The sequence below is a fragment of the Podarcis melisellensis genome (assembly GCF_964234715.1).
Source record: "Podarcis melisellensis genome assembly, chromosome: 7".
NCBI lineage: Eukaryota > Metazoa > Chordata > Lepidosauria > Squamata > Lacertidae > Podarcis > Podarcis melisellensis.
The window spans coordinates 44511593-44531504 of record NC_138539.1 but is presented as its reverse complement, the minus strand read 5'-3'; the positions used below and the strand labels follow the sequence as shown (position 1 = coordinate 44531504).

At 44.2% G+C, this 19912-nt stretch overlaps 2 protein-coding genes and 2 long non-coding RNA genes across 10 annotated transcripts in view; 1 reads left to right on the top strand and 3 right to left on the bottom strand.

Annotated features, from left to right (window-relative positions):
• Window positions 1–367: 367 nt before the first annotated feature.
• On the top strand, window positions 368–13167 carry CABYR (calcium binding tyrosine phosphorylation regulated). Of its 3 annotated transcripts, none has more exons than XM_081919188.1 (6): window positions 371–618; window positions 1790–1972; window positions 2156–2209; window positions 4736–5041; window positions 7453–8094; window positions 13062–13167. In XM_081919188.1, exons 2-5 carry the CDS (start codon window positions 1825–1827, stop codon window positions 8085–8087), a joined length of 1143 nt encoding a protein of 380 aa, XP_081775314.1. In that variant the 5' UTR covers window positions 371–618; window positions 1790–1824; the 3' UTR covers window positions 8088–8094; window positions 13062–13167. The 3 variants fall into 3 exon arrangements, with proteins under 3 accessions (XP_081775313.1, XP_081775314.1, XP_081775312.1); XM_081919186.1 differs by having other exon boundaries at window positions 374–618; window positions 4736–5920; window positions 7954–8094; XM_081919187.1 differs by lacking the exon at window positions 2156–2209 and having other exon boundaries at window positions 368–618; window positions 4736–5920; window positions 7954–8094.
• On the bottom strand, window positions 8113–10401 carry LOC309374370. Its single transcript, XR_014170552.1, has 2 exons — window positions 10115–10401; window positions 8113–9959 (listed from the first exon to the last, which is right to left on the bottom strand). It is a non-coding gene; the product is annotated as an uncharacterized lncRNA (long non-coding RNA).
• Window positions 13168–14173: 1006 nt separating the features above from the next.
• The window catches only part of OSBPL1A (oxysterol binding protein like 1A), a 156449-nt gene continuing 150710 nt past the window's right edge, over window positions 14174–19912 (bottom strand). For 4 of the 5 annotated variants that reach the window (XM_081919183.1, XM_081919180.1, XM_081919181.1 and 1 more), the window contains exons 28-29: window positions 17906–17929; window positions 14174–15350 (exon numbers count right to left, since the gene is read on the bottom strand). In XM_081919183.1, the coding sequence (XP_081775309.1) occupies window positions 15248–15350; window positions 17906–17929 (127 nt within the window). In that variant the 3' untranslated portion in view covers window positions 14174–15247. The remainder of the gene's footprint in view (window positions 15351–17905; window positions 17930–19912) is intronic. The other variant, XM_081919179.1, reaches the window with a different exon arrangement.
• LOC309374369 lies at window positions 16250–17899 on the bottom strand. The gene is made up of 2 exons (XR_014170551.1): window positions 17279–17899; window positions 16250–16631 (listed from the first exon to the last, which is right to left on the bottom strand). It is a non-coding gene; the product is annotated as an uncharacterized lncRNA (long non-coding RNA).

Genomic DNA, 19912 nt, shown 5'->3' with positions numbered 1-19912 from the left:
GGGGATTTGAACCCTAGGCACTATGCCACACCGTCTCTAATTGCCAATATAACTTGAATTTAAATGTGGGGAACTGCCTTTTGCCAGCACGGGGTCGGCCTCTTGTTGAACACCACAGGCTTAATAAGAGCTTCCCCCAGGTAAACGAGCGTAGCCAAGTCAGTTTCACCTGGTAATGCAAACAGTGAGGGACATATTAATTCTCTGTACTAGATAACTCGTCACGCGTAAAGCCACTGGCGGGTTTTTTACTGTAATAATGACACGTTTATGTAACGGCCGTGTAATAACTGCAGCTGGACCCCCGACGCCCTGACCCGCTTCGCGCCTGTTTCAGTGAGGCGCGCGCTCATCTCGAGTTGGCTGCGCTGAGGGGCTTCGCGCGTATATCTAGAGTAGGCCTGGCGAACGTCGGGGCCGGCCTCCCCGCCCTTTCCTTAGCGCTGGTCTAACTCGGCCTTTGTGACCTCACAAATGCGTGCGCTCTAGCCCCGCCCACCAGGAGCATCTCGATATAAAAGGTCCGCCGGTCTTCTTCGCCGCTCCAGAGGAGGCTCCGGCAAGGGGCGAGGCGGGAGCTTTGGCGCAGCCGAATAGCGAAGTATTTTTTAAAGAAAGGTCGGGCGGCTTTCGAGCCAGCGGCGGTTTGGCGAGCGAGGGAGCCACCTTGTGGCTGATGAGGAGAACGAGCGGGCTGGATGGGTAGCAAACAAGGAGCCGAGCGAGGGGCGGCTTCCTGTGTGCAGGGCCGCGAAACTGGGCAAGGGGCGTGCAGGAAAGGGCGTCGGAGCCCGGGCCCGAGGCCTCGGGAGCGGCGCCCTACTACGGCTGGATGCTTTATTTCAGTTGTGGTTACCCTCCCCACAGGGAAGACTCCCAGCACATTTCTCTGCTCTTTGTGTCTTATTATGGCATAAACTTCGTGGACCACTTTGTCCACTTCATCAGATTCATATATGTGTGTGTTTGTGTAGATACACACACACACACACATATTTAGGTCTGAGTAGAAATATAGCTGGAAATACAATGCAGGTGTGGTGATAAGGATGTACTTAACTGTTTTGTGAATGTGCATAATTAATACTTTTTGCATTTTATTTCCCTTGCCGACCTCACTTTTTACACCCCCACCCCCCAAAAAAAATTCCATATGTATTGTGTAACTCAGTATAAAACTCCATGCATCTGATAGAAGCTTATTCCATATTAAATTTGTTAATCTGTAAGGCATTGTAAGAGTCTCTGGACATCTTCCACCTGTTGCTATTTACAGGTGTGATTCAAGTGCATACCTGCAAATTCAGGTGGTGCTTTTTGTGATTCGGAGAGTGATGGGGAAATACCTTGGAAAGTGAGGTGTGTAACCCTTCGCACAAACGTGCAAACAAATCAATAGGAATGCTCAGTAAATGGATTTGGAAGCAACTTCTGTTGTTTTTGCTGCAGAAGTCTAACACCTCTTGAAATGCTATCTTGTATTGATTTTTGTTAGCTGCCTTGGGAGGGTTTACCCTAATAGGCAGAATATAAATGCACGAAATGACATCATTCTACAGCTACCCTTGGGGGTGCAAGTTAGCAGTGTGAACTGGGCAAGGAGGGAGGTGTGGATTGCAGCCTAACATGGCTTCCCCTCCAAAATTTCCCATAAGAGGTCTACACATGTCCACTAGAGGCCCTGAAAAATCACTGTGAGTGATACATTCCATGTGGGTTATGGGTAGAAAGTAGTTGTGTAGATTGTAGAAAACACCAGTTTTTTTCATCCAGTTTCCTTTCCTTACAGTTGTGAAATTGCAGTATTGTCTTCAAGTGGCAACAATGCATACCACAAAGCCCAGGATGGTGGTTCCTTATGGCCTCAAGACTCTACTTGAGGGAGTGAGCAGAGCAGTTCTGAAAGCCAGTCCCTCTAACATTACTGAATTTGCTGCTGTGTATTTCAGGGAACTGATACTTTTCCGAGAAGGTTTGCTTTTCTTCTTTTTAAGTTAAATACTAGTTTATAGAGCAATTCAGTGACATTATGGACTAATAGTACTGCTGCAATGGCTCCAATTTGTAAATTGTCAACACAACACCCCCTCAAGCCTTTGCAAAATCTGATATCCTGAATTATAATTAATTGGCTTTCCCCACCTTTTCTTTCCAGACCACCCTAATTTAGACATTAAAGACCTGGTGAGAGAGTTTCATATGACTAGAGGTAAGACATTAGCAGCAACGCAATAGTTCTTGGGGCAAGAACTAGCACAGGCAGATGCATGCCATACATTTAAAGCACAGCCAACACACAGTTAAAGGACATGACTTCCCCCAAAGAATCCTGGGAGTGGTAGTTTAAGGGTCCTGGGAATTGTAGGTTGGGGGGACTACAGTTCCTGAAATTCTTTGAGGAAAGCAGTCTGCTTTAAGTGTGCATTGAATGCACTTCATGGTGTGGATCATTCCTGCCTTCCCTCCCTCTTTTTAAAAGAAATAAACTGAGGGTGCGATTTGAAGTGGAAGCTTGGCGTGGGGGGAAAGGGGCTCTCCTCCTCATCCCATTTTCCAACTGAAACTCACCCCATACAAGAAAATGCAGCTTGGGAAGGGTGCTTTTCACCCTGGAAAATCAAATAAGAAACCTTGCTTTTTTAAATGTTACTGAATTAAATATGAAATGTGTCAAATGGAGCAAAACATTAATTGTTAACCTTTTAATTGCAGTAAAAATTGTCCTTGTAGTGGGGGGAAATCAGCAATCTTGTGTTTTTGCACATGTGTTTTTAAATCACTAGGAATTGTATGTATGGATAAACTTTAGACAGTGTATAGAATATATTGACAGGCACTATGCAAACTGTATTTCTTTCTAAATGGTAGCCTGCAGTTTTTGTATTGGAATCATCATTTTGGGTTAAAAAGACTTGATATCTCTGTTTAGAGAATATTGAACCGTATCATTAGTAATAGTAACAGTTGTTATCAATTGTAGCAATAGAAACCCCTTTTCAGCCACATCAGTCTTCCACTAATATCATAGCCTGAGTCTTGGAATCTCATGCCTTTTAAAATATGCTACACAGCAGAGCCGTTGCTATGGGGGTGGAGGAGACCTAGCCATATTCCCCCCCCCCCCGAGTGAAGCTTTCAGAGGGGCACCATTGATGCTTCCAGCCTCTCTGTGTGTACACAAATGCACATGGTCGTGTGTGTGTATGTGCCAAACTGGGTCTTTGACCTGGATGAAATAAAGCCTAGTTTCGCCCCTGTAAACAGGATCACAGAACTACTGCAATGTGTTATTCTGTCTCCCTCAAAAAGGGATTATAACCGAGGCAGCTAAATTGGATTTGGAGAGATCCCCTGTTAAATGGCAATTTGAAGAGACACTGTTTGAGCCAGCAGTCAGGGACGGTGGAACTTGTGGCCTTCCAGAGGTTGTTTTGATACAACCCCCACCAGCCTCAGACAGCATGGCCAACAGTCAAGGATGGTGGGAGTTCTAGCCCAGCAACATTAGAAGGCCCCACAGCTTCCTCATCCCTGGTAGAAAGTTGACTTGTATTTTTGTGGAAAATATGCTGCAGGTTGGGGAAGTTTATTCATGCAGTCACAAAATACCCTGTCCCCAAATATGTCCCTGATCTATGTTGTAAGGCAGAGGTGGCCAGAAGGTAGATCTCTTGAGTGATTCACAGCAGATCCATGAGGATTCTGATGCCCAGTTGTTTAACAATAGCAACAACGAAAAGGTCTCCCCTGCTTTCTAAATTAGGCTGCTGAGTGGATGCTAGAGGAAAACAAGGAGTGAATAGTGCACATACTTGTCAAATGGACATGTGGCCACAGGGGGGCAGCCTCCTCATAGTGGCTATTTAGGGTTATTCGGCCTTGAGATCAGGTCAGGTCCATCAGGTCCATGACCACTATTTGGTAATAGTCCAGAAGCAGATGAATTGTTTTAAGTAGAAAGGATCCACTTACGATTTGTAGGAACCTGGGGTTTATAGAAAGTGGTGCTCAGCAGACACCTTCCATAAAGAACACAGCTGCCTAATACTGAATCAGGCCAGTATCTACCTCAGTATTGTTGATACTTGACTAGTGGAAACTTCCCAGGGTTTTGAATAGAGGTCTTTCCCAGTCCTGCCTGGCAGCAGTGGGGAGCAAACAGCGGACCTTGTATATGTATTTGTTCTGCATATGAAAATTAAATAAAAAATAGCAAAGTGGTTTGCAACAATTACATCTGTACAATTGAAACCACATTAAAAATATAAAAATCACAGATCATGAGCTAACTATTACAGGAAGAGGTTTTAAAAAATGCTTGCTCTGTCACTGAGCTGTAACCCCTCTCCAAAGGAAATAAGTGGTTTTATGGAAAGGGATTAATGTTGTATAGGTCATTATGGCATTTCTTGTTCAGCATTTAAAGTATAAAGCGAAAGTATTTTAAAAAGCCAGTCTTTGGGAAACCGGCTCCTATTGTGCAGCCTTGAAATGACAAGTGGACACTATTTGGCAGTTGAATGTATGGAACAACCTCAATGTTTCACAAGCTCCATGTTAGCCGTTCATTGAGTCTCCCAGCAATTAATAAATGTTAAGCTTTTAAAACTAAGCTAGGAAGTTGGTGGTTTTAAGCAACTGCAAGTTGGTGGCTTACCGAGATAGAGAGAGAGAGAGAGAGAGAAAGCGCTTTAAAGAGAAAGCTGTTTAACCTTGTTTCCTGTTCACCCTGCAGTGGAAGGATGGGCAGAAGGGACAGCAGGAGCGGCACAGGTGCCCCGCAAAAGGGCTGATGTGGGAGATGCATATAGGCCAGAGGTGGACACGACGGCTCCGATGAGTGACGAACCGAAACGGAAGGAGAAATCGACTGACACAGAAGAGGACCAGATAAGTGAAGAACCACGCCGTGAACAATGCACCAAGACAACCCAGTACCCATCGACCGTGGACGAGTTTGTAGACAGGGCTGGGGACGAAAAGGGAGCTGGGCTCGCCTACGTCCCGGCCGATCCAGCCCAGCTGGCATCCCAGATGCTAGGTAAAGTTGAACCTGTTTCTTCCGAAGCTGAACTGAAGGATGTGGCGGTCTCAGTGCAGACGCTCCCTACCTCATCCCAAAGTGTAGAGAATCTTGCTGCTTCAGTCACAGAGGCCCCACCACCCTCACCCGCACCGGAACCTGCCCCTGCCCCATCGGAAGTAGCGCCTGCCCCTGCAGAAGAGGAACCGCCTACCCCCGCAGAACCGGAACCTGCCCCCGCAGAACCAGAACCTGCCCCTGCGGAACCGGAACCGGAACCTGCCCCCGCAGAACCAGAGCCTGCCCCCGTGGAAGCAGAGCCTGCTGCGCCTGCAGAAGCAGAAGCAGAGCCTGCTGCCCCTGCAGAAGCAGAAGCAGAACCTGCTGCCCCTGCAGCTTCTGTACACTCTCTCAGGGCTGGGTCCACCACTCAAAGTCACACCTCTGCTCTTGGGGAGGTAGTTACCTCAGGCAGTCAGGCTGAGCAGCCACCTGCCGACGTAGCAGATCCAGATTCCTCAGACCCCTTGCTGGAAGAACAGCCGCCCCCGCCACCACCACCACCTCCTCCTCCTGATAAAGACCCATTGCAGGCTGAATCTTGTTCAAGTGAAATTGAGCTCACATCAGACATACAGCTCACCCCCATGTGTGATGATGATCCCAATGCTGGTGGAGAGCCCCAACCACCACCGTATGTAGAGCAGTTTCCGCAGCAGATAGTAATTCCTTTCGTAGACACTGTAGCATGTCTCTTTAATCCGCTGATGGCTTCACAGAATGCAGGTCAGTTTGCTAGTATTCTAGATCCATCTGCAGATGATGCAGAATGTGACCCTGACAGGATGGATACTGCAGAGGAACTGAGTTCAGCTGATCCAGGTTTTATTATGTCAGGTAAGAAAGTCAAGATATTTCTGAAAGCTGCCTATTCCATGTTGTAGTGATATTATTGCTCCATAATCAACAGATGGCTCCATCTCCTCAAATGCACTTGTGCCCATAGCTCAGCTGAGACAGAGGTCACACCCACACTGTACATTAAAAGCACATGGCTCCCCCCCACAAAACTGGGAACTGCAGTTTACCTCTCACAGAGCCCCCAGCACCCTTAAACTACAATTCCCAGGACTTTGTGGGGGAAGCCATGTGCTTTAAATGAATGGTGTGGTTGTGACCCCAAAGGCCTTGTGCTGGTACAGTGCCTTGGGGCCTGGAGCTTTAATTATTTAAATGCAAGTATCTATGACAGTGCAGTGCTGAGATAAGTGATTGGTCACTTTTGCTTTTAGGGAGTTGCAGAGCCCACAGCACCTAACTGGAATGTGCATGTCTGGAATTGTTGCCTCTGGTTTTTTCCAGGTGCATGGTTGATTGTGAGTAGGCCCCAAAATGTACCTTGCGTGAGTGCCAGCTGCCCCAATTTTCTGCTCAAGTCTTGTATCATTTCCTGCAAGCAGACTGGGCAGGAGCAGGATGACATTCAGCGGGGGGTTAGGCCAATGCCTTTTGGCTCTTCTTTAAACCATGATTATTCCCTCTCACAATAGACTATGCATCTTGAATCAAAATTACACACATGCTCACAGCGGTTAACAGAAAGTGATGTGGGTGACCGTGGCTTCAGGTTGTGTTTTTTAAAAAAACGAACAAGTATTCAGATGCTCAGCCATGGCACTGCTTAGGTTTTTGCATTTAAAAGAAATGGTGGTGGTTGCCTGGGCTGTCCCATTAGGTCTGGTCTTCTCCAGATTGTTGACAGAGAGGGGACTAATCGCTTCTTGCTGAGAACTGCAGATCTTGCTGCAGCTGGAGGATTGGCTTCCCATGGCGACACTGTTTCCTCTCGTTCTCTGCTCTCCCTCCGTGAGAAGTGTGTAGCCCTCTCCTGTTCTCAAGCTGGAGAAGCTCTCCTAGCACCTTTCCCATGGCCTTGCTGTGCCCTGCGATGGCACACTATTCCCTAGTCACTTCCCATTAGAGAGGTATAGGTAGGTAAGGTCTGGAAGCATCTTACAGAAGAGAGAATGCCGAAGGGGACAGGGGTTAGAGGAATACAAAGGGTTGGCATGGCTGGACAGGACTTGTGGTCGAGGAGACACTTTAAACCCATGATCTTTGGGTCACCCATACAAAAACAGTATCCTTACAACCAACAGAAGTACCTAATGACAAAAATTGCCCCCCAAAGTTGTGAATCTGATACTTTGGATTTATTTCGAAAATTATGAGAACCGGTTCTTCTGCTATTCTCCATTTCAGCCATGCCAAGGTCCTCCCTTTTGCCTTCAGGGATTCTCTCCTCTCTGTAACATCCTTTCTTTGTGGCATAAAGTTGTGGGTAAGGCTATGCAATGTGACTGCAGTTCGTACATCCTACTAGATGGTCTTTCATGCCAGCAAATTTTCTTTAAATTTTTATTTTATAGCCATGGCAACAAGCGAACCAGGACAACCACCACCATATTCTAATGTGTGGACTCTCTATTGTCTAACTGATATGCATCAACAAGGTCGCAAGTCACCACCACCTCCACCACCCCTTCCACCTGTTGGAACTGGTGCTCCTGTTCCCCAGGCAACCCTATTCATATCTAGTGGTAAGGACCAGCCGCAGTATCTACAGCCGCAGATGCTACAACAAGGCCAACCACCACAAGTGTCCTCTCCAACTTATGTGATGATGGAAGAAGGGAAGAAGGGAAATGCACCACCTTTCATTTTAGTGGGCTCTTCTGTTCAGAATAAACAGGACTGGAAACCCATCCCTGGCCATGCTGTCCTTGCACAGCAGGATACTGGCGGGACTGTGAGGAGGTTCGCTACGATACCCGTACCAGTTGCCAGGGCAGCAGATCCGAAAATGGCCAATCCCAATTTTAACTCCGCACAGGATAGCGGCAGGCCTCCAACTCCAGTTTTTCTTTCAGTTGCCATACCACTGGAAGATGTGATGAATGGGAAGAAGGGCTCAGGAGCTGGGGATAAAGCACCCTTTGCAGGCAGCTATGGTATAGCAGGAGAGATCACATTTACTACTGCCTCTGTGCGCAGGACAGAATAGCAAAAGGGTAAGTAGATCAGTTCACTTTGTTTATTTTTTTAATGGTTGGTTGGTTGGTTGTAGAGATGTATTCTGTAGTGGGCTACATTTCTAATATGCTGCAGCCATTCTGGGATCAGAAAGTTTTCTTCCAAGGTTGCAAACGGGGGGGGGGGGGGATGTCTGCTAACCCCACATTTATTCTATGCATTTCCCTCTAGAGAAGAAGCTGTACCATTTTCATATTGGGAACAGTGAGAAATAAATAGTAGACAAGTAGTTTATTTTTTAAGGGTTGTCAGCTGCTGAAAATGGGACACTAAAATAATGTTAGAATTCTCTGCACACACCTCAGTTGGCAATGACCATAAGCTTTCAACTTGGAACTCAAATCCTACTGATTTCAAAGGATTGTATTCCCAGGTGATGGCTCTGATGCAAAAGTCTGTGCTTAGCTTCTGTTTTTTATGAAACTTAAATTCTGTTCTTTGACTATTTGGCAGAAAAGTTAAAAGTTTGGAAATTGAATACCTTCCACCTTGCCCCACAATTCATTGGTAGGACTTTTGTATTCAGGAAAGGACTTGATGCAGGTGTAAATAAACCTTTGGCCCTCCAGATTTTGCTGAACTACAACTCCCACCAGCCTCAGCAAGCATGGCCAGGGACGATGGGACTTGTAGTGCATGGAGAGAGTGGCTTAGTGCGTAGAGAGGGTAATGGCACATGGAGCACTGTGTTGTGCGCATCTGTTCCCTGCCCAGTTATGCACATGGGACCCTGTTTCCAAGGACATAGTGCTCTGAGCTGTATGAAGGTGCTGATGCCATTCACATCTTAATTGGTTTGGTGAGTGTGTCCCTTTTTCAGAGATGCAGTGGCAAATCAAGTGTTGTTCATAGAACATTTAAAAAATACTCAACAAATGACTGAAGGGATATTGCTGATTTCCTTTGGAATGTGCATTTGGCCAATTTCTAAGAAACAGGTTTGAAGCTTGTGAGCCCCCTTGCTGAATCTGTTGTCATTTGCTTTCTTTTTCCTTCATGTGCATTGTTCGTTATTGGAGACTAAGTTTGGGTTAGAAATTTGATGAAGGTCCATAGAATACTTGCTGCAAGTTTTCTACATTGCAGAATTAATGAAGAGCTATCTTTAAAATAGAGGGTGGCATTCAACTAAGTTTTACTGAGAGCAGATCCTTTGAATTAATGAACATCACTAAATTGGGCCTATTCATTTGAATAAGTCTGAGTAAAACTTAGTTGAGTGCCACTCAGAGTTATTTTCCAGCTGGTATTGCATGTGAAAGATAAAAGTAGTTTTGTCCTGGTTTTTGTTGTTGTTGAACTTGAAAGTATGGAATAGGTTGCTGGTTTTCTAGAGATTTGCTGAGACGTGCAGATCAGTTCCGTTCTTTTTAACAATCCATGAAATTCTGTCTTTGTTACTTCTGAAAATCTTACCCGGTTTGCCTTTGCTTTGATGCTTTAGAACTGCTGCTCTGTATTAAGGGTGACAACCAACAGTGTCAGCCTGCTTGTGGAACAGATGTCCAGTTCTGACACAGGCCTTACCCATCCACTCCCACCCCTACTCCTCACATGACGTTGGATGTTGTCTAGTGTATTGTTTAAAAGGACGCATGTCATAGTGTTGAGGGCCAATTACTCAGTGTATCAGGGTGTATGAGAATAGCCAAACAGGGAGGGGGAGATAGTAGACTTAAATAAATTTGGGGATGATCTGGGGTTTGTCAATGTGCTGGTGTTGTAAAATTCCAGTGATTAGGAAACAGTAGATCTGTTCCTACAAACATTGTGTAAATGGGTCAAATGCAGCTTTGTTGGCAGCAGATGAGGCCAGCTTAAGCCACAAGGGGCTCAAGAGCTACTGCTGGCTTGGTGGCAGTGGCGTAGCGTGGGTTGTCAGCACCCGGGGCAAGGCAAGTAATTTGCACCCCCTAACCCGTGGATTTGCGCCCCCTAACCCTAACCCCCAGATGTTGCGCCCAGTGCGGCCAGCCCCTCCTGCACCCCCCACGCTACGCCACTGCTTGGTGGTGTCATTCTAGCCTGGTGGGCCTCATAATGCAGATGCCTTCTTGTACTTAAAACAGTTCTGAAATAGTTCTCATCTTCATGAGCTGACCAAGTAGTTAAAGATAGCATAGCCTACAAAGGATGGGTGGGTGTAATTTAGTCCTATCAAGAAATTAAACCATGAATAGATGTGACCTGCAAAGATGGGCGTAAAGTAAACATACTTTTGGGAGTAGTTTCCAATAACATAGGTCACAAACACACTAGACATTTAAAGCACATGATTTCCCCCAAAGAATGCAGGCAGAATGTCCACAGTTTATTCCCTGGCATCTCCAGCTTGGGTTGTCTAAGAAACCCTGGCAGCCATCACAATTATGTCCCACCTGTAAGTAACACGTGAACAGGGTTAAGGCATCTATTAAAACACCATGTTAGTCTGTAGGATACTTGATGCATTCCCACCTTTGGTGTAGACAGTATCAGTTTACTGCACCAAAATTATACATAAACATCCATTTCCTTTAATTGGAGGTGAAGTTGGAGGTGAAGGAAAAATTTGAGGCTCATAGCCTGGCTAAAAGCTTGGATGGGGTGGGGGTGGACAACACAAAAGTAGATATTGGTACACATTAATGTTTTACTTGTATTCATTAAGGCTATATAAAGATGGTGATAATGATCTTTACTTCTGTTTCTTGCACAAGCTCTGCAGTAATGATAGGCCAGCTTAGAGGGGAACTATTTCTGGGGTTGCCAGAGCACAGCATCCTCCTTCCGCCTTTTCTCTGTTCTCCACCTCTCTTTTTCATCCCTCCTTCCATCTCTCACCCCCCCTTCCCCCAATTCTTTCCAACCACCATTCTTTCCCAATGTGTTCTCAGGTCCTCCAACCAAAAAATTTACTCTCCCTTCCACCTTCCCAATAACTACGTGTAGTTACATGATTTTAAATTTCTCCCTCAAAGCGAGACCTGACTGTCTGATCTTTGTAAGCAACTCTAGAAACTTTTTTAGGCTATAGTGATGCTAAAATGCATCATTTTCCTGTCAGTTGTATAGTATTACAGAATAAAAACCTTCATGCGTCAGAACAGTGGGATTTGTTAACATTCTCGAAGCACTGGGTTGTATTCACAGGCTAACAAAAAAGCAAAAACTTGATTCAAGATAGATAGAAAAGAGCAATCTTTTCTTTAAAATGGGGTAGGGATCAGATTATATGAAAAGGCCCATTCCAAAGGTCCATCTAATCCAGCATCCCTGGATTCACCCCAATGGAAACCAGGTTCAAAATGAAGCCCACAAGCAGAGTTTGAGGCTAATAATGCTTTTCTGTTAAGTCTCCATCAGCCTATTCAGAGACAGACTGTCTCTGAAGCTGGAGAAAGAAAGATATCTCAATTGATAGCTGTATGGAACATCCAGTTTAGAGGCAGGCTAGCTCTTGAGTAAACTGGCATTGTGGAAGGCGGTTTTAGTCTCAAATCCCACACCTTCAAAAGCGTCTGTTAGCCAGTGGCCAACACTGCATGATGAGCTGTGTGAAGAGGTCATTTGTAAGAATCACAAAAACTTATAAATTGCTTTGAAAAGCTATAAAAAAGGGTGATTCTGTGTCTACTCAGTTGTGAGTCCTACTAAATCCAATGGGACATGGGACTACTCCCAGGTATGGCTGTAGCCTTAATTTCCTATTTGCTACGTATAGTTCAGAAGAGGTTAGGAAGATGCTCTGCCTTAGCTTCCTGTTCCCATTTGGGTGGTGGGAAATCATGTCTCTCTCCCTCCCTGTGTGCCCCTTCTGGTTGGCACTGGTTGCTATGTTTCAGCTGGAAACAGGGAGCACCAAACTACTGTAATTGTAATTCTTTCTCCTGGCACCCTTCCACTTGTGCACAACAGATTGTACTTTAAAAAACAGAGTTAATAGAATCCCTGCTGTCTGTCATGGCAGATAGGATTGTGAATCACTTGCACAAAGGAAATTGTCTCCCCAACTTCAGAATTAACATCAGCAAGGGCTTACTAAATCTCTGCCTCTCTCCAAGCAGCCCTTGCATGTCAACAAAAGCCTCCAGAATTTGCTCTTCTCTGCTCCCCCATAATCTCATTTTCATCCCACATGTATTTGCCATACTGGCGGTGTATAGGTCTATAGAGTCTGGTCCCAGAATACATCTCTCTATATCTGCTACCCTTGGAGTTAAAGATCTGTGGAGGAGGTCCTGCTTCTGATGACCCAAGACAGGGCATTCTCTTCTACTGTGCCCCATTTGTGGAACTTTTGTTGAAATAAGATAGTCCTCTGTTTTACCATTTTTTCATCACCCAGTGAATATGCTGTTTTGTTTCTGTAGTGGGGTAGAGCTGAGATCCAGTTTGTCATGATCGTGTTTGATTGTAGATTGCTGCAGAGATTGTTTTTTAATGCATATGTGATGAAAGCAAACATACAGCTGAGGGTGGGGATGCTACAGGTTAGCCACCCCCTTAAGAGGATCGGAAATGAGTTGCAGAGTCATGGTGCCCTCACTCTGCTCTTGCATGTTGCTGCTCTTTCAAGGTTCTTGTTCAGCACCAGTCAGTTTGCTGTGACACCTGAATCAGCAAAACATTGTTCGCACATGGCCTCAAAGCCGAAATTGGAAACCTACTTCAAACTGTAGTTTCCAATTTCTTGCTGCAAGGAAGGCCACAGAGCACATGCTTTGCTGGTTATAGTTTGGATGCTCAAACCACTGATTTCTCTAGTTAAAAGAACTTGGTTTGTAGGGCTGGGAACGTCCTCTGGCTGCGATTGTTTGAGAGTTGCTCTCAGATTAGAATGCACTGAGTTAAGAGTCCTTATCCCTTTCTGCAAGAGAATGCGGTAGAGCATATGCGCCGATGTTTTGCTAGTGCCATGAACAAAAAATGCTAAATTCACTGAGTAAACCTTTTTCCCTCCCAGATTGAGAAGAGGTGCTGTTCAACATTTCACCCCAGAATGGAAACCTGCATCTTTAATTAGAAATTGATTAACTAATACACGCAATAAAGCAATGCAAGCGCTCTTATCTAAAGACTGTTTTTTAAAAAGCATTGGTATTTAGTTTTAAGACTAGTAATCAAGGAGTAGTGAACTAAAATCAGGACACTTTCCTTATTTTGACCTTTGATCTGAGAAGTTTAAAATGGACTGCTAGGGAAAGAAATTCAAAATGAACGTTGCCTTTATCGTAATACAGTTCCTAAAGTTCAGGACACTATTGCCTTCCCAGTAAGTTGTTATGCTACTTGGAAGGCCCTTAGTCAGAAGTCTTATGACTGGGTAATTGACAAAATAGAACGTCATGTCCAGGAAATACAGAATGAGGGCATGGAGATTCCATGCAACTGCAAAATGAAAACAGGCTCTTATATAAGAATGCTGTTTTGTCTCTTCCATTGGTTTTTCCATCCCAAGGTGGGAACTGGGAAGCCTCCACCCACAATTTTTAGGTGGCTGTAGTAGCAGGACATTAATTGTGGTCATTCTGGCAATTTCGAGAGAGAGGCAGGCAGGCTAAGCTCTTATTTCAAGTTGGACTTTGGATATATAGAGAAGCGGCAGTACTCACTGCTCCTTTGTAGTTCTAAAGCCCATACTTAAGAAAGAGGCTAATTATTTCCCTCTCTCCAAGTTCCCTGGTATGGCAGAAGACTTTACAAATGTTTAGTGTCCTTTCCCACCTCAAAATTATACAATATGTGAAGCAAGCCTTTGCTGTATGCTAGACAACCTGGGGCAGTAAGACAGTTGTGGGTTACCATTGGCCCTCCAAATAGGCCCATTTGGACTAACATGCCCTCACCTCCCCCCCCCTCCAGCAGTAATGGTGGGAAGATAAATAATAGGACTTCTATAAAATTGCTGAAATTAGGATAACTAATCTCATTCATTTTACTATCTTAACTATTCAACCACCAATATGCTTTAGGGTGAACTGATTCAATAAACATTTTGCAAAGCTTAAAAAACCCACCCTTTCCTGGTTTGATCCCCCACCTCCCTGAATGCAATAAAGAAATTCTGGCCATGAGGCAGTTTAAAGTCTTTATTAATAGCAATTAAATTATTCAGTTAACACTATACTTCCAAACAGCAATTAAATTATACAAGAGCAGCAAGCCCTCTGGAATTTATGTACTCAGTTTTATACAAATATATAATCCCATAAAGTTTAATGTACCCCAAACAAAGGGGTAAATCTGCTGTGTACAGTAGTTTCAGAGCTGCCTTGCTGGCTTTGAAATGCGCACAACTTCCTTTGAGAGTTTGCTTCTGACAGCAAATACCCATTATCCACGCTGTTGCTTAGGACCAGTTCCTCCCACCTATGATAGTGCTGAGCACATCTTAAGTGCATTGCAGATTAAAAAAAAAAATACTTCATTTTAGTTAAACTTTTAAAGATTTAAATGGCTCTTAATTCCATAAAGATTTGAACATGGTAATAAAAGTTGTAAGAGCAAATTCAAAACACTGCACTAAACATGGAATAGACATTTCTGAGTATTTTATACCAGTTAATCCTACTTAGTATCTGGAGATGAATGGGAAGAAGAGCAGGCTGGTGCAGAGAGAGTAACATTTTGAGCTAATAATCTATAATCCAGTATTTTATGAAGTAATGGAACGTCACTTTCAGAAAGTTGAGTCATTCTTCTCAAGAGTGGCATGCCCTTCTCTGCCTCCAAGCCATGGTAGTATTGCATTTCCCGAGTGTGCTTTTGATAATTGTTTCATAAGAGGCTTCAAATTTCCATTATGTGAGCAGATTATCACTGACCAAAGAGAAAGACAGAATACCTAAAGGGTTTCTATTTTCTATTTGACCTGGGTGGGACGGAACATGAGTTGCACTGTTTCTTCAGCAAATATAGTTAGTGCTCTGTCTCCCTGTAATGGATGTGGTGTATGCATATTATACATGGGAGTGGACAAAATCTCCTCCCGATAATCTTGTGCTACCATAATTGCTGCAGAAGCTGCTGAATATAGTACATTCAATTAAAATTCAGAGCTGGTTTTTTCTCTAAGAGTACAGGAACAAAGGAAAACACTGAAAACTGATTAAGACTTGTTTGTGTTAGTCTCGGACTTCTCGATGCAGCTTAATAAATATCAGGCAAGCTGAAATAGTTTCTGTCCCAGTAGTTTCCAGAGTAAAGCCAGTCATGCCCACTGGTGTATGGATTCAGCCCTTGATGGAACCACCTGAAATGGAGGGAGAAAGGTCACATGCTTTTGAACATAGTATCTATATTCCAGTCAATGTATGTTTGAGCTGCCATATATATTCTAGAAACAATGGAAGTTCAATACAATTATCTTCCTCGCTATCTACTTGAGCCACTGTTTCCCCTGCTTACTACGTTTTGAATTAACCGAGAGAAAGGGAAAATTAATTAAATTTATCACTGAGTGAGAAAGATAATTAGGAGGCAACTGTTCTGTGGCCTCATTTCGGGGATGGCTCCAAGTACCGTATTTTTCGCCCTATAGGATGCACTTTTTCCCCTCCAAAAATGAAGGGGAAACGTGTGTGTGTCCTATGGGGTGAATGCAAGCTTTCGCTGAAGCCTGGAAAGGGAGAGGGGTCGTTGCACAACGACCCCTCTCGCTCTCCAGGCTTCAGGAAGCTATCCGCAAGCCTTGCAAGCCGGGCGGGAGGTCCCGTGGGCTCGCAAGGCTTGCGGGCAGCAGCCTGCAGCCCACAAGCTCGGGGGACAGCGGGGAGGCGCAGCGTCGCCACCCCGCTATTCCCCGACCTGATCTGGAGGCTGGCAGGGGGAGAAGCAAGCTTGCTTTTCCCCATCGCCAGCCCCACAAGCTCGGGGGACAGCGGGGCAAGCCGCTGCCCCACGGAGGCTAGAGAGGCTCCTGCTCAGAGGCGTAGACAACAGGGTCATGTCAGGACACATGACAACTGGCTAATTATGTGATCCTGGAAGCTAGTCCTCCTTTTGCAGGTTAGTTACATGCATATCAGTCCATCTTTCAAAATTTAACAACTAGCAAATTTAATTGAAGCAAGCACCAAAAACAGCCCTGGAAAGAGAGGTGAGCTTCAGTTTCTTACAAACAAAAAACAGACACTGACCCATTATGAAAAAGAGAAGGTGACAGGAGGTAGGTAGCATTGTCGCTGCAACACTCTAGCCACCTTGCAATGGTCCTTCATCCATGGCTCAGTTTAGCGTAGAAAGACAATATAAGGCCCAGTTTATGAAGCCAGGAACAAGTGCTAGGACCAAGTGCTCCTCCCACCTCCTTGTGTGCTAGCCCTGCCATTTATTCCTGGCTTGTACTAAGGCACAGTTCTGCAGCTGGAACAGAAGGGAGACTGGCATTATACAAGCCAAAAATGAAGCAATGCACACCAGGGGAGTTGCATGGCAGGACACTTCTTAAAGCTGGAAAAGACTGTCCAAACTGGTCCAATAAGCGTTAGGGTGCTAGGAATAGGCAGAGGTGAGTACATACATAGAGTGGTGCCTCGCAAGACGAAATTAATTCGTTCCGCAAGTCTTTTCTTCTTGCGAGTTTTTCGTCTTGCGAAGCACGGTTTCCCATAGGAACGCATTAAAAATCAATTAATGCGTTCCTATGGAGACCGCTTGCCAGGCTGGCGGTGCGGAGAAGGGCTTTTCTCCCCACCGCAAGCCTTCAGCACAGGTAACGGAACAGAGGGGAAGGCGCGCAGCACTTCTCCCCTGTTCCCGGGGCTTGCGGTGGGAGGAGGGTTTTTCCTCCCCACCGCCAACATTCAGAACAGCATTCTGAATGTTGGCGGTGGGAAGGAAAACCCTCCTCCCACCGCAAGTCTTCAGGACAGCCATCTGAAGCCTGGCGGGGGGAGGAGGGCTCTCCGCCCCACCGCCAGCCTTCGGAGCAGCCACCCCATGGCTGGCGCGGGGAGAAGGGCTCCCCACCCCACCGCCAGCCGTCGGAGGAGGTCAGAGGACAGTGGGGAAGACGCGCTGCGCTTCCCCGCTGTCCCGGAGATTTCCCTATGGGCTTTCGTCTTGCGAAGGAAGCCCATAGGGAAATTCGTTTTGTGAAGCGCCTCCAAAACGGAAAACCCTTTCGTCTAGCGGGTTTTCCGTCTTGCGAGGCGTTCGTCTTGCGGGGCACCACTGTACATACTGCAAATAATCCAATATAAATTGTTGGGTACATTTACTATTCTACTGCACCTTGTGCAAACTGAGTTTATATGATCATTTTAACAGGGAAGAAAAGTTGACAGTGAGTTTTAACACTATTATCCCTCCTCTGGTGAAGAATTACTGTATATACAAACCCACATCCATGTTTTGAAGGTTAGGTTTTGATTGTACTTCACAAAATTTGACAAAATGGATGTATTAAAAAGAATTGACAGGTAAGGAGAGAATCATCATACGGAGATTAAAATTCCTTCCATGATGGTATAAACTTACCCTTAAACTACCAAACAATCTTAAAAATTATGATACTGGAAAAGAATATATGCCTCTGCCTTTCCTTCCCAGGTACATATTAAGAAACCCTGGGCATTAACATTCAAGGACTATTTAAATAAGAATACCCCCCCCCAATAAGTAAAAACCCAAAATCAGAATAGTCAGTTTGGGCAAGCTGGAAAGCCGACAGAATTCTAATAAGAGGACCAAATTCATATTTCGAGTATCACTAATTTATAGGAACTGGAAACAATTTTAAGCCTTAAAATGCAAAGCCAATCATGTTAGGAAAGCAAGCAAAAAAAGTATCAGAAAAGATCAAACCTGGGTCCCTGGGCCACTGGCTGACTTTTAAAAAGAGACAAAACATAATGCAACTTACAGCAGCAATAAGACATTTGAATGAGCAAACCATGAAGGAAAGTGTAGAGTCTAGTGCCTGTTGGAAGCTAGCTCATGTCCCCTACTTTGCATAAGTATTTTTATGAAGGCAACATTTGGAAGTTTGTGTAAAAGCTATTATGCACAGACTGCTCAGTAGCTTCTGACCGAAGAATACACAATGACACTCCCAAGTCTGGAGCCAGAGGAAACTTTCAGAAGCTTCTAAAGTTTTAATTCCTAACGTACAGCTTAGTTTCTTCTCAGTATAGAGGTACTTGATTTCTAAATAGAAACCATGTCTGGCAGCAACAGGACAAAAAGTATCTGGGAAAAAGTTCCTGGTGGTGAATATTCAAACTGGCAGCTGAGCTTGGAGGAAAGTGCCAGTTTCTCACTCTGTTTCCTTAAACTACGTTCCTGAGACTCAAAACCAGCATGAGGAAGTGTGCATGCTCCCCCTTCCACCTGAGCCACAGGAAGACGCCTCCCAGAAGAATCTGCACTGCACATAACAGTTTTCACCAGAGTACTATGATACCCAGCATTATGGCAAGTTATCACACGGGGTACAATTTCTAGCAATTATCTGCATAATGTTTGTAACATATGGTAGGCATTTAGTAGCACTGAGCAGTTCCATGTAAAAATACAACTTCTGTAGAAATAAATGCATAATTCAAAGTAAAGCAATAATACAGCATGTTATCCCTCTGTCTCTTTACAAGGAGTTCACTGTGATAATAGTATAATATACAGGAGTCACGGTCCACCATTCACTCTGTTCACAGTTAAAACACAGGACTGGAATTCTTAAAGGGCATTTATTGTTATTGTTTTTATTTTTAAAAAACAAATCTGACAATCTCCCTGCTAAAAATGTAGAGTGGGGCAAGGAAAAGGAATAATCCCAGCAATGGGGAAAAACACTTCCACTGGAAATCCATTCTGTCCCTGTTCACACCAACGCACTTGGCTCTTTACCAGGGATAATAAAAGTAGCCCAGAACACAGTCAAGCATTCATGTCCCATTAAAATCAACAATGTATCATTGTCCTAGCTACCCACTGATTTTTTAAAAAAGACTTACTTGTCCCAATTCTGATTTTTACTACGCACTGACCAATGCAGTAGAAAGTTTGCATTTCTGAAACAGATATGATTTGATGCACTGCCCTATTCAGAGGCTGGAAGACCCTGCTGTTGCCTTCTGTGAGAAAGGTAAGGTCTGGGAGGTAGTTTGACTCATTTAGAAAATTAGTACTTTGCCATGTGGCAGGCTTGTTTCCCACACTGAATACTGATGTGCCTTAAAGCAGCTTGTATTGCAAAACCTTGCCCCTTATCTTGCATTAAACATGCAATTTCACAATTTATTTTTATAAGCCAGAAACCTTTGTCATTCGTAACTTCAGCTGTTTTGTTTCAGAAGCAATTCATCCCATCACATTCTTTGCACAATAGTCTAGGGTTATTTGGGTTCATTGACCTGTTTGCAAAGCAACTGAAACATCCTGCTGAATTTAATTATACTGAAGAAACATAATTTGGGCTATCAAGCCTCTTAGCCTGCCTGATATATACAGTACTTTCTTCTTTTAGGAAAACTTTTTTCATCTCCTGGAGTTTCCAGTGCAACTAGATGAACTATTGAAATGTTTTGATTTGTTTTTATCCCTATTTAGCAGTCTTTAAATCTCCCAATTATGAGATTTCTGGCTGAACTATTTTTTTAAAACAAAATACAGCCACTGGAGCAACTGAATATTTAATACATGATTACTTTGGTGTTCTACCATTATAAAGCACAAAATTGTATCACTTTTTAATACTGACACTATCTATCCTGTCAGTATAACATCTGTGTAAAAGGACCAGAATGTGAGGTGTAAGCTGCCAAAATTTCAAATGAAACCTAATAAAAAGAACAACAGTTCAAAAATTTTCTT